Source organism: Lycorma delicatula, chromosome 1, assembly GCF_047948215.1.
Source record: "Lycorma delicatula isolate Av1 chromosome 1, ASM4794821v1, whole genome shotgun sequence".
NCBI lineage: Eukaryota > Metazoa > Arthropoda > Insecta > Hemiptera > Fulgoridae > Lycorma > Lycorma delicatula.
In genome coordinates, this window is record NC_134455.1 from 339630075 (window position 1) to 339648179 (window position 18105).

The following is an 18105-nucleotide window of genomic DNA, read 5'->3' on the forward strand; positions in this document are numbered from 1 at the left end:
ATTCAGCAATGCGGGAATAATTTTACGTTACATTTTTACCCTAAATTTTTCATCTTGTTTTCTTGAATTTTCCTGTGAAAATACTTTGAATATCCGAATGAAATCATATCGTGTATCATTACGTTCCAACAATTAAATATTAACTGTTGATGACCAGAATGATTAGAGTTGAAATCAATTTATTCGATGAGTAAGGCTTAAATGAAATCGATTTATTCGATGACTAAGTCTTAAATGTATGTACATACGCAAAGGAAAAAAGCATACGACTTGAATCTTAAACCTTGTTGGGAATCGGCTTAAAACCCGTTACTATTCATTATCACCATTATTCTAATTGTTTAAAACTTTTCAGTTATCACATAATTGTTATTCTCTATAAATTAACATGCAAATAACCGGATAATAAAAATAATACAAAATAGGACTCGGCCAATTCCTATTTAGATTCATAAATAAGAAAATTACAATTCTAAACAACTAAATATTTCTTACAATTTTTTAAACAACGGTTTTTTGTCCGATAATTTTGCGTAAAATTAAACCAGTGTTGAAGGAAAATACTCCTCGTATATTAGAATATCCGTATAAAAGAGCACTCAATGAGTGCTCTTTTATATGCGAATAAATTTTCAAGTATCTAGAGACTTTATTTCAGGCTCTATACAATTTGGAAAAATCGAATTTTTAAAAAAAATTTGGATTACAAAATTATTGTGCAAAATCTGTCACATCGATTTTGTTGAAATTTGGCATGTTTCTTTATCATATCAATAAGTTCTTTGGGCAAAATCTGAAGGTTCTATGTATAATATAAGTAGTCGAAAAAAATTTCCAAAAACCTCGTTTTTTCTTCATTTTTTTGAATTAGTGCTACTTCTGTATCAATAGTAACGTATTTTTCGATTTGCAACCGCATGATATTGTGTGTAAAATTTAATAACAAAACTTTCTTCTCTCTTGATCTTTTCTCTACAATGAACAGTTATCGTGTTATCTAGGCAAATACGAGAAAAAAATGTTTATATTTGCGATTTTTTTTCTTTTGTTTAATAAAACTTTATGCTCACCTCTTTCAACTGGCGCATAACGAAATAATAATTTGTTAGGATATTCTGGAGGCATCATATAGAAAAAGTCCAAATATGCCCGTTTTAAAACAGATACTGCCTGGATTACATACCGTAGATCATGTACCTTAGTGAATTTCAAAATTAATATATGTTTATAGCTTTTCAAACGATATTGTTAGTACTTAAATTTTTATTTTATTAAATCATGTGTAATATTTACAACAGATAAAGATCACACGCTTATTCGTTTCGCCTCTACTTCAAAGCGTCCTCTACAATCGTCTCTACTTCGAAGCGAAGTAGATGGACCTACTCGCAGTGAAATTTTAATTACTTGAGTAAAATTTGTTAATCTGGTAAGATCGTCGACCTCGGTTATGTCCAGTGCGGCTAATTTTGCTTTTTTAAAAAAAAAGTGAGAGATCTTGCAGCAGCACCGTTGTTATAGGTAAAGCAAAACAGTTAGCAGTTACTTCAGAATCCTTCATAAAAGAATCATTATTCCTGTAGCTTATTTAAATTATGTTTTTAATCTAAAAAAACAAAAAAAAATTTCGTTAGTCTAATACATAACACCTAAATCTGTTTCATAATTATTGTTTTTCGTGTAAATGTAGTGATAATACAAAATTACAATTTTAGCACGGTTAATTTTATTGATAAATTATTATGTTAATTTTGGCACTTTATCTATTAATATTTTAGTTAAAAAATTGGAACGAATTGAAAATTATAACCGACCCGTTCCCAATCAATTGGAATTATCGACGTTTCATTCCTCATTTCATATAGCCTACTACTGATGTGGCTGAAATAAATAATATAACTTTTTGTAATCGTTCAGATTAATGTCCAAAGTTTAAAAAAATATTCTTATCTGTTTTGAATACATATATAATTTTGAATAATTAATTTTTACTGTTTTAGTTTATTTTATTTATCTATATATAAAACAATATAAAGGTATATGTAAAAGAACATGTCTTGAGTGATTTATAATCTATGTCCAGCAAAATCTAGTGAATATAAATCGATGAAAATTTGTATACGCGTTCTTGTTACGGTAAGTGCGCTAAGAAAGGCATTTTTGAACTTCCGAATTTAAAAAGTTAAAACGAAATAAAAATGAAATTTACCATTTTTGTTACTTTTTCGAAAACACATGTAGATATTAGCACGTGTAATCTTTATGTGAGTATCTGAAACCCGATTTCTAGATTTTTAGAAATTCGACCTTGAAAGGGATGAAGAAAGCCAGAGGAAAAAAGGCGGTGAAGAGAGGTCCAAAATTTTGAACGATGGCAAATTTTCTCGGTTTCGACTATAATAAACGGGATATTCAGTAGATTTGGGCTTCGAAATACTCTTCAGATTAATATTTCAAAAATAATTTTCGGGTGATTTTAAATTCTGATTTTTTAAGGAGTGCGACGTTGTACAGCGTGGCGGCTCAACCAAAACAGCCAGTGTCACTATTACTTATGCAACGCGACTGTCTGCATTTGCCTCCAAAAAAAAAATAAAAAAATTAGAAACTAAGTACAAACACCTTCTACGGTGTTTTTCGGGCAAGCTGAAAACCGAACAGAATATATTTTTACCCGTTCGAAAGACGGATAACATCTATAATTACTGTTTTCAGATGGAGGCCGAATACCCACATTAATACCCACAATGGCCGAATTAATACCCACATTCTTCAAATCGCTCAAAGTTTCTGGTCTTGTACCCACCAAACTGTTGGTCTGAAGAAAATAGAATACACCGGTAATCTTTATACATTGAATAGGTGTTTTTGAATGAATTGACACCACATACATGATATTAAAATTACTTTATTTAGGCGTTCAACACGGTTGAATGCCTAGAGTGCACTGACTGACTGGCGCGAGTCCCCACCTCTCATCACTCCAACAAACGCACGCACATGTACTTCACACAAATACAGCCACACAGTCTAAGAATAGGCTTTAATCTTTATTTATCATTATTATTTTCAAAAGCATGAGTTTTATGAACACAGATAGTCCAGGGGGCAGAATTCCCTGGCTAGACGTGAAGAGCGAGCGAAGCGAATTGTAATGTGTAATTGCTTCATTCTGATTTCCATATAATAAAGTGTATTTTTTATATCGTGTGAATCTTACTGTAATTGGCGTTTAAAAATAAAATCGGAGTCCAAAAGTAATATTTACTGATTAATTTTAGTACAATAAATAAATCTTCAGCTTAGTTTTTTTTTAATTTTTTGGTTTAAATAGATTTCTGTAACTGGTTGAAGTAGGGTTGGTCTAATTTATTTTGTGTATTTTTCCACAACTATGTTTATATGTATTGTTTTTATCTTTTCGACCCTGAACTCGGCATACTTATTTTTTGTTAAAACATAGTAGTGACGTATTAATTCTTTTGTGTAACATTTTTCGAGGTAATTTCCAATTCTCTTTCTATGAATCGTGAATAATTAAAGAAAAAAAAATTATCTCGGATCTCAGAAGTAGTTTTATAAAAATCACAATCACTAGAGTTCTAAAATATTAAAAAGAAAATAAAACTTAAGAAAGCCGGTGTAGGCTACCACCGGAAGCTGTGTAATGTTAAATATGTGTAAGGCGATACCCGCTTAGATTTCAACAGTAATTTAATCGCAAAGAAAGTAGCGACGTAATAAAAGTAACTACTGCTTATCAATTTTATGTTCTATGAGTAAACTGAATTGAGTATAATCGTACGGTTTATTGGAATTGAGGCAGTTCTCTTGCACCACATCCTTTATGTTCTCTTTTATTTCCTGATAAACTTTTGAATTTCTGATAGGTACCGATTCGTTATAGATCGTCTAATATTGCCAGTAGGGATTCAAATATCGGTACAAAAATTTCTAAACTTGAAAAGTAGATGGGAAATGGCTTATTTTAGTGTTAAAATGTTGGCATTTTGCTGCTCCAAACCTTATTTTTGCTCTTAAATTTCGCTGATTTCTTTCAGTTTCTTTTGTTATTTTTCTCATAGTTACGATCGAATTAAATTATTTTTCTTAAAATAGGCATTCTTAGCGAAATGAAAAGATCTTTCTGATGTTTATTTTGCCATTTATTTTATATTTTCTGAAATATATATATATATATATATATATATATATATATATATACGAGAAAACTAAAGTCCCTTCCCAAAAAATAGCACTTCGTAAACTGAGGCTTTTATCCAACAATTGTTCACAATATAAAAGTTGAATTTAATTCATTTATTCTGTATTATTTTTTATACTAGTTTCCTACATAATTACTATTTATATATTTATGAATTTTGACTGTCACGCGATTTAACAAGTTTATATTTAATTCGCTTAATAAATAGGGCTAAAACATTGCGGCCACAATTCTATTGAACTAACCTTCAATATTTGTATTCTATTAAGATCTGCTACACAAAATTATTTTATTAAATGTTCCTTATTTAAGCATAAACGTTAATTGATTTCTGTAAATAATTATTTATTTTAAACATAATTTGTATTTTCTGTTTTTAGTAATTCTTTTTTTTAAACTAAAATTTGTATCTTAAAGTTAAAACTGTAATTTCAATTTCTAAACGAAATGTTAAAAGTTTTCATTAAATGCTGAATATTTGTTTCTTTTTTGAAGGCGAGGAAATTATTGCGCCTTATATTGTAATGCTTGGGTACTTAAATAGTTGAGAGAAAGAAAAGGCCTGAGGAAAGAAAAGTTTGGTTAATTTAACTCTTGTTAGTGGAGTCGTGAACACAAAACTAAAGTTTTGAAGCAATTTTCGTTCCAACCTTATTCTAGGAGAGTTAATACACATAGTTTTGTGGTACCTACCTTAAAGAATTGAACAGCTGACTTACTAAAACCATCGACTAAAACATCAAAATTATTTCCTGGAAACGAACTTTTGTACTATGGTTTTGTGATTTTTATTAGCATGTTTTGAGGTGAATCTCTTTCTGTTTTTTTTTTTCAATGCAAGTTTAAACTTTATAACATTCTTTAAGGAGTATTACATGGTTTACAAAATTTGTCTCGCCTGGAATGATCTTATAGTTATTTGCAAACTGGTTTTACTCTACGATGACTAATTATAATTATTTTGTTATATTTCTTTTCGTCATGTTTGATTATTATTCATCTGTATTACGCTAATATGAAGAAGTTTGTAAATATCTGTAAACATAATCTAGAGGCCACGAGCTGGCTTCTAGAAAAAGATTCGGAAAAAGTCGCAAATTTTCTTCTACAATAATTTAGAACTAATCAGATAATTAGATAATCTTACTACATTATGCACTAAATCAGATAAATGCAGAGAAGCTCCATCTGTTTGTCGTTAAGTATATAACCAAAAAGCGCCGGTACCTGGACCGATGAGCCTACTTCCGGACTTGTCTTAGCACCTAAGCGCTGGTTGCAGTATCACAATCGCATTGACGTTCGCCACTGTTGCGAAATAGTTTCGCTTGTGAATTTTTGTCATTTTTTTTTTTTTCAATTTATGTAACGGATTTTTTCTGTAATAAAAAGAAATTGCTTTTAATGTTCGTGTTTATCGGGTGATATTCCTCGATCGTCGCCCATAAAAATTAAAACAAAGAAAATAATATCCTAGGAAGAGTGCAATTTTATCAGACGTTACTAATGCAGCGCCGAGTCATTCAGTTCTTGAATTTTGAGAGAAAGATTCGAGATAATTTGCTAAAGAAGTACCGAAATAAATGACGTATCAAAATATACTTCACTCTAGAATCTAAGTAAAAAATTGACGGTTATCCGATCAAGATAATTTGTTGAACGATATCGAAATTACATTTTTAAATTCCTGATCTCGAATCATATGAACGGTTTTTGACAATTTAAAAAACATTAATTTCATTCTATTAGAAAATAAATCTGAAGGTAGATAACCTAACGGAAAGGTATTTTTTGTTTTTTTTTTTGCTGGGAACGTACATAATACATCAGTTACGCAATTTTCTACATCAATTCTTGTAATTTTCCATGGATATTTCACATAATACTGCTCGTGTATGTATTACCTACATAGTATCTTCATTTCTTATACTGTGGATATAAATCTAAAATTCTGTGAAGAGTTAGATCTGATTTTTCCGTTGACTTACGATGATGCTTTTTGTATTATAAAGAAAATATCTTATTCGTCCTGTAGTTTACTTTTACATAGCTCTCTCTAGCTGATGAAACGGTATTTATTAAAATGTCTTGATCTTTAAGGCTTTCGTTTATATTTTTTTAATAGTATTATAAATTTGTATATTCACTTACATAGTCGGAGTGAATATTTTATACGTTTTTAAGTTTAAGGTATTTGTCATTGTCCTGAATGTTCTGTAGAGTAGTACTTTTTTACGTTAGGAATTTCCATCTTTATTTTACAATTACCATTCGTCGTAATATTAGCCAGAAAAAACATTTGGTCCGTGAGAGTTCATACAAATAAAATACATTAATTTAACCGTATCGTCTATCAAAAAAGAGGTCTACACTTTAAAAGTAAAATTATATTTATTATACGTAATTTTATATTATAACTTAATAAATTATTTTATAATAAAAATTATATTTCTATAAATTTAATCGTGATTTATTTTTTCAGGAGTGTGTTGGGATGCAGTGTGGGGAATGAACACGGTGCGGGTGGCCCTGCTGTTGGGGCTAGTAGCGTGGGCCTCTTCCAGGCACTACTCGTCTCAGTGGGCCGCTCATATAGAAGGAGGACCTAAGGTAGCGCAGGAAATCGCTAGCCGTCACGGTTTTACGTTCCTAGGAGAGGTGAGACAAATCTTATTTTAAAAAAAATAAATTTATAAAATAATAAATATAAATCTTCGATCTTAATTTTTTTAATTTCCTTTTTTGTTATCTGGTTATTTTTGTTACTGAAATCCGTTAAAATATTACAAAACGATTTATTACTTTAAAAAACCGATCTTAAAATGTTTGTTTTGCACGCGTATTTAATGAATTCTTTGTATTGGTTGCTTCGGATTGGTGATTGAGGAGTCGGTGAAAAAGTAAGCTTACAGAATCCAGTTTTCAAGCCGAGCCTCCTGCGGTATTTCAGAAATACGAGGCGGCACTCGATACTTTAAAAAATAATCATATTATATGGATTTTTAGGATGAAAAATTATTGCTGCAACATTAACGTATTATTTTTAACCGGTTTGATTCGAAGCTGCAAACCGATCTTTCATAGTAAAATACAGATGAAAATTTGCCTACTTTTATTTTATCGATGAAATCTTGATTTTATAATGTTTTAATGCTGTTCTCCGCAGGAGCAAGTTGGCCTAGTACGTCCGATGTTGCCATAGCAATATTCCGTACATGCACGATAATCGAGCTGCAATGCAGTGTGCGGTTAGACCCCGTAAACGGGAATGTAATGAAACGCAGTAACATGTCTTAAAAAATTCTCCTACTTATTTATTATTATTTTTGTTTCATTTTTTATACATTCTTACGTCACATAATTTATTATCATCCGATATTAATTTAATCTACGATCATTAAATAAGCTAAAGTCACATTATCTAAGGTTTTCTGTCAAGTTTAGGTATCTTTTTGTACGTTATTTTTCTAACAGTATCACAAACCTAGCTTGGTGACTATAACTGATGACTATTTCATTAATTATATAAATTTAAATGTTTAGAAAGAATGATTTCTTAGAATTTGCTCAGAATATTTTCTTACCTGCTTTCCGTACGTTTGTTAGCGGAACAATTACATCTGTACCGGTGTTTACATGATGTGGTAGTATTTTTACACAGAGAAACAACCTTTTATGATTCTGTAATAGGACTGAGAAGTATTATTTGTTATTTCTTACATTACTTGATGGTATATAAAAAAAAATTATACTGAATGGTTATTGAAATTGAATATAATTATAAAAAATGTCTGGATAGTTAATTGCTTAGACACTTTTTTTGAAACGGCTCCTGCTTCTACAAAATTAATTTCTAGATGTAATATAAATTTGTTATATAAAACTATTACGTATACTTCATAAAAACCAATACCGATATTACATCAGTGGAATTCATATTTATATTCTATGATTGCTTTTCCGTTTGCAATTTTAGGTCTTTTTTATATACACCATCTGTAGGTCCATTCGAGTACCACTAAGTACGATCGTGTATTTCGGCGCCGATTCAAAAAAGTGTCTAAGGAATTAATTATTTCTTACTTTTTAGCTCATTTTGATGTGGGTTCCATTTTTAAAAAAAAATAGTTATCCCGTAATTCTCTGCGTCTAATTAATAACGATAAATTATTCGTCGGAGTTAATGTGCTCCTTTTCGGTGATATAGTACAGCTGCCTCCAGTCAAAGGCCATTGTCTTGTTCAGCCTCCTTCGTGTGAAGCAGAAATAAATTTGTGTCATCGGTTTTCATTTTGTGAGCTAACAATAAACACGAGACAAAAAAATGACATGGAGTACATTGATTTATTAAATAACTTGCGTTTTGGCGAAGTTACAACTGGCTAATTGGAAATGCTTTGGGAACGAAGGAGGGTACTTTTAACAGATGAATTTGCAGATGGGAATGCTGTAAGAATATTTTAGTTATTAAATTAGTTTATGAATATAATTGTAGTATGATTGCTATTATATCAAAAACAAAGAGAATTTTAATTATTAACGCTGTTGATGAATCACGAGAAGCTGCAGCACATCGGAAAACTCTCCCCGGGAATGATATTCCGGTAGATATCAATAATTGTGGTGGCCTGTTGAATAATGTACAGTTGGCAGAGAGTTCAAGAGTTATATTAAGGCGTAATATTTCGATTCCTGATGGTTTAATTAACGGCGCTATGGGAATTGTAAAGAAATTCAAATGGCCTACGCTACGAAGGGAGACCGGAAAGGGGTGACTTACCAAAAGCTGTGTTAATAAAATTCGATGACGAAACAATAGGTACAAAAATGAAAGATGAAGATGGTTGTTTACCTATTGTGTCAGTAAGTGCAAATTTTCAAGGTAATATGTGTAGCTGTTTCAAGCTATATGCATATGTAGAAAAACGTATGCTACCTTTAATTTTAAGTTGGGCTGTAAAGTGTACAAATTGCGAGGTACAATATTAAATAGAGCTGTAGTAGATTTGGGGAAAAAGGTATTTGCAAAAGGCAAAGTTTCTGTTTTAAGTCGAGTCAAAGTTTAGATGATTTAGCTTTGAGTGATTTAAATCCACATAAAGTACTGATTAGCCCACACGATAAAAAAGCAGTTTCCAAGACGGAAAGATTGAGAAACCTTTCGGATCGAATAATGTGTTACACTTCGCTCAAGGCGTCGATACGTTGGTTACTAATGACAGATCAACAGTGATTAGAGAATTTAGTTGTCTGACCTTGCGAGAGACCCCAAAGAACCATGTAATGTGATGCACGTGTGTAGAATTATAAGATTCCCGTTGACCCTACCGATGCTGTATATTATATATGTCTAATATTGGGTTTAAAGTTTTAAGACGAGATATGATGATATGATCGATTCTTGATGATTTTATTAATTGTGCAGAAACTCATATTATCTGTCCTATAGGTAATATAACATCATCTAACTTGACTATCAGGATTCCCACTGTCTCTACCTACCCGCCGGATGGCAAAAGAAGTTTTTTTCTTAATTTTCAGACCGAATTTTTGTCTAAAAAATAATATCATGGTACCACCTCGATAAGCAGCTACGTCGATTGCAACAAGATTTATTCAGATCTGATTAATAGAAAAAGAGTTATGCGCGAACATAAAAAAATACGGGTCGAATACGTAACCTCTTTTCTGGAATCGGTTAAAAATAGCATTTTAAAAACCGTTTAAAAAAATTTAAATTGTTTATATTTAAATCTATAATTTTAGATTTTGTCTAAAATATTTTTTGTAAACTACTTTTGATTACATTTTTTTGTTTTCCAATTTAACTATTTAATGGATACATATCTTTAATATATGTTTAAATAGCTTTCAGAGTGATCGTCTTATGTATTACTTGTAAGTATCCTTCAGACCCCAAAACCACTGTCATTTCAAAAGTAAATATATATATATTTTTTTTTTCTCTTGTGGACACGATAACTAATTTTCCGTCAATCACTTTCAAATTTATTTAAAAATATAACGACCCAAAATCTCGGTTGAGTTCGTTAATGGGCAAAATCGGACCGTGGTGGTGGAAGTGGGGGCTTTTATCTAAAAAACAGAATATCGCTATAACTTTGTTATTAAGTAAAATATTGAATTCGTTTAAAGTTCCTATTATTCTTTGGATAAGGGCCTAAAACTTGAAGTAAAGGTTTTTCATATAACCAGCCATTGACTCGGGGGGTGAAAAAAATGGGGTTTCGAAGTAAAAAAAAATCATACCTCTTTTAATAGGCACAGTATGGAATCGGTTTAAAGTGATCATAAAGATCACTCCTCTAAAGATTAGTCCTCTAAAGATTACCTAAAACTTTTGTCTGTAACAATTTTTGTATGACTAACCCTTACGCAAGGGATGACCAAAATGTTACTAAAATTGTAAGAAGATGCAGCTCTCCAAGATTCCCTATCTAGGGCTAGTCGTTTCATTTCAGTATACCCCCTACATCCTACATCCCTAACAATTAGTTTAACATATTCACGTTTGGAATATGTAAAAATTAAAATAATAGAATAAAGAAACTATATAAAACATACCTAATTCCGATAGGTTGTGTAAAAGGCTCCCTTCTCGAATAATAAAATTAAAGACATAGAACCAAAAAAATCAAAATTGAACGTTTTTTTTGTCTTCAGTCATTTGTCTTCACTGGTTTGATACAGCTCTCCAAGATTCCCTATCTCGTGCTAGTCGTTTCATTTCAGTATACCCTCTACATCCTACATCCCTAACGATTTGTTTTACATATTCCAAACGTGGCCTGTCTACACAATGTTTTCCTTCTACCTGTCCTTCCAATATTAAAGCGACTATTCCAGAATGCCTTAGTATGTGGCCTATAAGTCTGTCTCTTCTTTTAACTATATTTTTCCAAATGCTTCTTTCTTCATCTATTTACCTCTTCATTTGTTACTTTATCCACCCATCTGATTTTTAACATTTTCCTATAGCACCACATTTCAAAAGCTTCTAAAATTTTCTTCTCAGATACTCCGATTATCCAAGCTTCACTTCCATGTAAAGTGACACTCCAAACATATACTTTCAAAAATCTTTTCCTGACATTTAAATTAATTTTTGATGTAAACAAATTATTTTTCTGACTGAAGGCTCGTTTCGCTTGTGCTATTCGGCATTTTATATCGCTCCTGCTTCGTCCATCTTTAGTAATTCTACTTCCCAAATAACAAAATTCTTCTACCTCCATAATCTTTTCTCCTCCTATTTTCACATTCAGTGGTCCATCTTTGTTTACCGAATAGCGTATCAAATTATTTAATTTTTGTTAGAATGAAAGGGTAATCGAAATAATTGCTGAACTTCTCTATTTAAGAGAAGGTTAGAATTAAAATACCCGACTTTGCGTATTGAATTTTACACGAAAAGCTGTAATTGGGTTATCAGATAGTATAATTCTGTTCGAGTAACATTCTAAAATTTTGACATTTATGGGTTTAAGAGAATTAATTATTTTAGAAAACTGCAGTAAAGTTTTAAGAATTATATTTAATTATGTTAAGGGTTACTATGTCAATTAAGGTTAGAGATCTCGGATATCTCATTATTTATAATATATATTTATTATTGTTTATTTATATTAATAGACGTACATACGGGTACGTATATATCTATCGTATATAAATACATACACACTGGTCTGTGTATGTGCAAGGATGTATTTTAAATTACGTAAGAGTATATTACAATATTAATCGCGTAATTTTCTGTTTAAGCTATAATTCGGGATTCCCTCTTAACTTTCTTAGAAATCTTTAACCTTGATTTCTTATCTCCTTATCATCGTTCTTAACAAATGACGCAGTTAAAACTCGTTTTATGATATTGTCGACTAAAAAGATATTGTTTTTAATTTATTTACACTCGTTTACAGTTCACTGCTTTTCTGCCAGGGTATAAGATTTTAATAAATTTTATTTTTTTGTGTTATCAGTTTGTAATACCGCTGTTTACTGTGAATCGAAAAACAAAACTTTTTTTTAAACGAGGATTTGGGAATTTGGATTAATACACTACTCTTACAGACGTAAAAAGATTTATTGAGTATTTCTTATGGAAATTATATTCTAACGGACTGTTTGAATTATTGTTAATGTTAATGTTGCGTGTAAAAAAATTAAAATAAAAGTCAAATAATGCTATGCAGTATTCTGTGAAAAATAGAACAGCCGGCATTATGGAACGTTAAATGTAAGAATAGATGTTGACTGATGACAGAGAGAGAGGAGAATTTAGGGTGTCGGGAGGATCGACCCGTCGACCCCATCGCACCGTCGCAAGATGAGACAGAAGAAGGAGGGATGGTAAGGACGCAGGGGATTTGAAAAGCTTGGGGGTGTGTCGAAGGGGGGTTCGAGTCGGGGTTTAGAAAGTAGTAAACAGTGCCTGCGTATTGATTGCAATGTGCACCCTGCACCGACCGAGGAAACGGCGTATCGCAAGAAGAAAAGATTATGTATGAACCGAGCGATTCGGCGATCATCAGTACCGGCTTCTTATTTTTTCTTAGCTTCTTCCTTCCGGTTCATTTAATGCCGCATCTGGATACCTGAACGTAACTTCGTTCACGGATAACAGATTTCATCTTAACTATTTATAAAATTTTTTCGATTAGACATCTTTGTAAAGATGTCTTTCAATCGAGAAGACGATAATATCAGTAACCGTATAACATCGTATCTTACTTGTAATCTAATAATTACCTATTTACTTCTAAATATGCTTTCATTATTAATTATTATCCGTAACGTGATTTTTTGTTGTTTGTTTATCGGATTTAAGTGGATGATGTATTTCTAACAAACTGATCGATAGATTTTTATTAATTAAATTTAAGTTCTTTAGATGAGTTCGTTATTCAAAAGTCCCGTTATAGACTAGACTTCTTTAAAACTTTAACTTCATTCAAGCCCTTAATTTTTGTAGATAAATATATATTTTTGTTTTTTCTTTTCAATCGAGAATTCGATCGATGTTTTCAAAGAACTAAACAAAAAGTAATTTTTTTTTTCTGAATCTTAGAAAAAAATACAACTAAAAAAAGTTTAGTACTGTATGTCTTCCGTGAACGGTTTTAGTAACATGTTTGTTGTATTTGTCGCGGACTAAGTTCTGCTCGACCATCCGCGATTCGGTGAGGATGTGATGCGATTGACCTCGTTGCCTAGCTGTTTACGGTGTTGCTTTGTACCTATTCAACAGAGTGTAACATGTATTTCGACAACATCATTGTTGTTCTACATATAAACATTTCTGCTATTTTATATCCTTAGCGCATTCTGCTGGACGTAATTGTAATCACTACTTAATATTTCTTAAATAATGACATATCAGCCACGTTAATCCATGTTTCTTTAGACGGTCTTATCTTCATTATTAAATTTAATTAAATGCAGTCCCTAATTTGTTAGTTTATTTTGTTGTCGAAAATGTAAATATATATATATATATTTTTTTTTAATTCTAAATCTTTGAAAAAGGAATTTTTACATAAGATTATTATCTTACATTTACAATCTAACTGCTGAAGATTTTTTAAAGTAATCATTACAGTATCGCGAGCGATTGTTTTTCTTCGGTGTATTCGGTATTCATGTCGCAGCACCGAGCCGCGCATTAATTGAAAATGATTTAATATTTATCTGCAACCATTTTATCCTTCATCCTTCATTGAAATTAGTTTATTTGTTTTCGGGTATGTTATACGCGATACTATTTGAATCTTTTATTTACTATTCGCATTACTGTGTTTTTGCAGACTTATAGGTAGTTATTGAAAAGGAGCAAATGTAAATCGGCGGGTCAGATATTTGTTATAATTGTGTGCCTCGATTTCATAAATAACATAATTCGTCGTATTCCAGTCGATAATTCGCTAAAAGCGAAGAGGTGTTTAAGTTTGTATCTTCCAAAAGTAGATGGGATATGTTTTAATTATGTCTTACTGACGGGTATAATAAAATATAATTACAGTATAAATCATGATATTAATAATTAATATAATTGTTTTAATCAGCAGTGACGTTATTGTCTTTTATCTTTGACACTATTTTATTGCAAAATACTGCAGTTTCATAATGACTGAGCTGTGTGGGTTGTATAATTTCATACTTTCTAATTAAAAAACAGAAATAAAACAAAAATATACGAGTTATATGCTATTGTAATGAAATGCAAATACAAACGGTAGTAGTTACAAGTAATTCAACATTTTATTGCAACATTTTAATTGAAGTACAGTAGAAAACAAACTGTGAAATGATTTGCAAGTAGGAATTTAGCGGTGTAATTTTTAACGATTATGTTTATTTAAAGTGTAATATAATTTTTATTATCTGCTGATTATAATTTTTTTTTTCTTTTTTTTAATACTTTTGTTTATAGTCGCATCAACAATTACATTCATTGGTAAAAACGTACAATGTAACTGTAACGGTAAATTTGTAGTCTGTAACTCAGGACGACTACTTCTGAGACGTGTGGTTAATTGAAACCCAACCTTTAAAGAACACCGGTATCCACGATCTAGTATTTAAATCCGAATAAAAGTAACCTTTATTAGGATTTGAACCTGAGAACTTCGACTTCGGAATCAGCTGATTTACGACGACGATTTTACCAGTAGACAAACCCGGTTGGTTTTTTAAATACTATTTTTCTTCAAGCTCGTACTTTAAAATTGCTATCTATGACAATTACGTATGATGTAATAATTCATTATTTATGAATATATTTTGTCTTTAGTACTGTTCTGATAAGTTAACTTTTAATTTATCTAAACAGAATTTGTTTTATTGCTGTAATTTTCTTCAAAATCGGTTCATCTAAAAAAAAAAAAATAAATGAAAAAAACTTAATTTCTGTTACTTAACTGTATATTATGTGGATACTATTGCTGTTGAGCTTTTTCTTTACAACATTGCAAGGTATGGAAAAGGTTGTGTCATACATTGATGTTTCATTGTGCCGTACATTTTTTAAATACCGAGTAAGGAAGTGAACATAAAAGGTATTCTAAAAATTAACATTCATTATTGTAGTACTTTCACTGTATTCATCGAACAGCTCGTAAATCATAGTTTTCTGCTGATTGACGCTTGTCTATGTAATTTTATTTATAACTTAACTTCTTATATTAAGAACAATTATTATTTTTTTGATGAAATTTAGCCAAAGAGTTTATATTCTTTTTACGTAAATATATTTTTTAACATACGGTACTGTTTGATTTTACTATTACTTGATGAATTTATCCAGAACACATAAAAAATTATAAACTTTCTGCTATTTTCGGGTAAAACTACGAATATCTAATTGCATCTGATATAAAAGTATAACGATCGAAAGATAACTGAAACTTCTTATCGTATTCATATCTCGAAACGTTTTATGCTCAAATTTTGGTAGGCTCGGCATTTTTCATAGATTAAAAAATTCAATTTTTATCTTTCATTACAGTAAAAAAAAAGCATTCGGGTGTCTGCTTGTAAATTATTGAGAATATTAAGTAAATAATCGATCGATACCTTTCGAAACAGGAACCGGATTTTAGATTTTTCGCAGCGAGGGACAATCTAATACAGTGCTGAAAGGTTAAGATATTTCAGTTATAGTTTGTTTGTTTTTTTTTTTTAAGATTTGTTAAGAATCTAGGCTGAATAGAGTTTTAAAAATGTTCAGAGGAAAGAATCTTATCGGTGTATAAAGAATAAAAAACCATGTAATAAAACAATAACACCTGAAGTGCTATCTTCGATTCTGTGTCAGCCTTAACCTTATTCTTTCACCGCGGAGTTTAAAGTAGCATACCTTTCTATATATCGTTATTCATTAATATTTTTGATTTTGTTGTTTTTATTCATTATCTTTCAATTATCTGATAAAATGTCTTGCTTTTTTCACTAATTCTTTTTATATGTAACCCTAACCTTTCAGGATTGGTTTTTTAAATTGACTAATTCATCGGTATTCGTAAAATATTTGATTCTTCGTGCTAGGATTAAAAGAATTCCATTTTCTTTGTAGGTTTCTAATAATCTCCTACTCGATATTCTCTACCAGTCCGTTTGAGGAACGGATCAGGACTTGAGAACGGTGGATCAGAAAAACTTGTTAGTTTACTTGCAATCCTTTATCGAGATTCTGGAATTTTACGCGTACCGATGGTTAATGTACACTCCAAAAGGACGCTATTATATTTAGCAGGAAGTGAAAAAAATCGATCTTTCTCGCAAAGTATGGTCGCGCTGTTTCACACTTATTTTGTTCGTATAACTTCTGGATTGTGATTTTATGTCCCACGATTCTAAGCTTTAAATATTTTTTATTGAGTTCATATTAAATCAGTCGGTGCCATCGACAAAAAATGTAAGGGACGCTGATCTTTTTTCAGAAATCTATCCTCGGTTTGAGCTTTCGTTGGATTACGTTTTTGACCGCTCACCTGTTTCGGTAGCATCTCTAGTTCGGTTACCTATTTCTCACATATCGAAAGCACTCGTGCTAAGGTTTAATTTAAACATTTAAAATAATTTAACGGTCAGTACTAGAAATTTTACTCGCTCGATCGTAGTACTTTTGCAAATAAATTTCCTCATCAATTTCTTCATTGAAATAAACACTTACTGATATTACCTGATCTTTTTTCTAAACGAGATATTTCAAAATAATTAACTAAAAAACATCTGGAAAATGTTCTTTCTTAACTTTTCTCGTTTTCTAAATATCTATCAAATATATTATTAATTACAACCAAAATGTAAGGCTTTTTAAATAATAATCTATTATTTTAAAAGAAAATAATCATCTAGATTTGCGGTAGCAAACCGCTAATTTAAAAAAATTAGTTTTAGATTGGTAAAATAATTAATGTAATTAAGATAGAATACAAGTATGTTGTGTAATGTCGTTATTTTTATTAGGACGATTTTGAGTCGTCTTTTATGTTAATCTCATTTTTGGATCTGATTATCTCGATAATCGATTAACGTGGTTTTATCGTGCTGGATGATATACGGAAAACGTACACTCGAAACTCGATTGCTGTCTGCATGCTATGCTTCTATTTACTCATTTTTGTTATTATGAAGTCAAGAACAGGCTTCAAAAGTCTGCCAAGTCGACCGAAACATACAAAAATGTATGTTATTATAATATAGCCGTATGTCGGGTGTCGAATTCGGTACAGAATAAAAAGTGTGAAGTAGGTAAATAATGTTAGAAATTTAAACGAAGGTAGTTATTTTCTGAGTCGTTTCGAGTAGGGTGTATCATGTACGAAGATATTTCGTATGTACTGCGGATATTGAATACACAACTACGAAGAGAATCTTACATAAAGCGGTTATTTTTAAAAAGATTTCTCCATTTCGGTTTTTTTTACATGCCTGTATAATTTTTTTACCGATATACAAAAAGATCTTTATCCATATAAGAGACTCGCACGACCATCTCGCGATGCTGACGTAAAATATTTAATGAATATCTTTCCAGTGGTCCTATTGTAGTTATGACCGAGTGATAAAATTCCGACTTGTAAATCTTTTAGGTCAGTATTGCAGTTATATTATTTATATTAAGAAAAACTTGTTTTATGTATGTTACATGTGCATTTGTTTATACGGATCAATGTCTGTTTTACGACTACTACGTAAATGTTGATATGAAATATTTAAGTTAACATTAGGAACAAAAAAAAATATAGGTTTGCATCGATTTGAGATTGCATAGAAAAACTGACTGAAAATTAAATCTCTTTCTTTTATCTTCGTTCTTTTAAATTTAAGTCTGATTACTTAAAAAAGCATTACTTATT

General features: G+C 30.8%; 1 protein-coding gene across 5 annotated transcripts in view; it reads left to right on the forward strand.

Annotated features, from left to right (window-relative positions):
* Window positions 1–18105, forward strand: part of LOC142334331 (furin-like protease 1) — a 427570-nt gene that overhangs the window by 123273 nt on the left and 286192 nt on the right. For all 5 annotated transcript variants that reach the window (XR_012758822.1, XR_012758823.1, XM_075382285.1 and 2 more), the window contains exon 2: window positions 6708–6883. Coding sequence is in view for 3 of the 5 variants with exons in the window: in XM_075382285.1 (XP_075238400.1) it covers window positions 6734–6883 (150 nt within the window). In the remaining 2 variants the exon portion in view is untranslated. The remainder of the gene's footprint in view (window positions 1–6707; window positions 6884–18105) is intronic.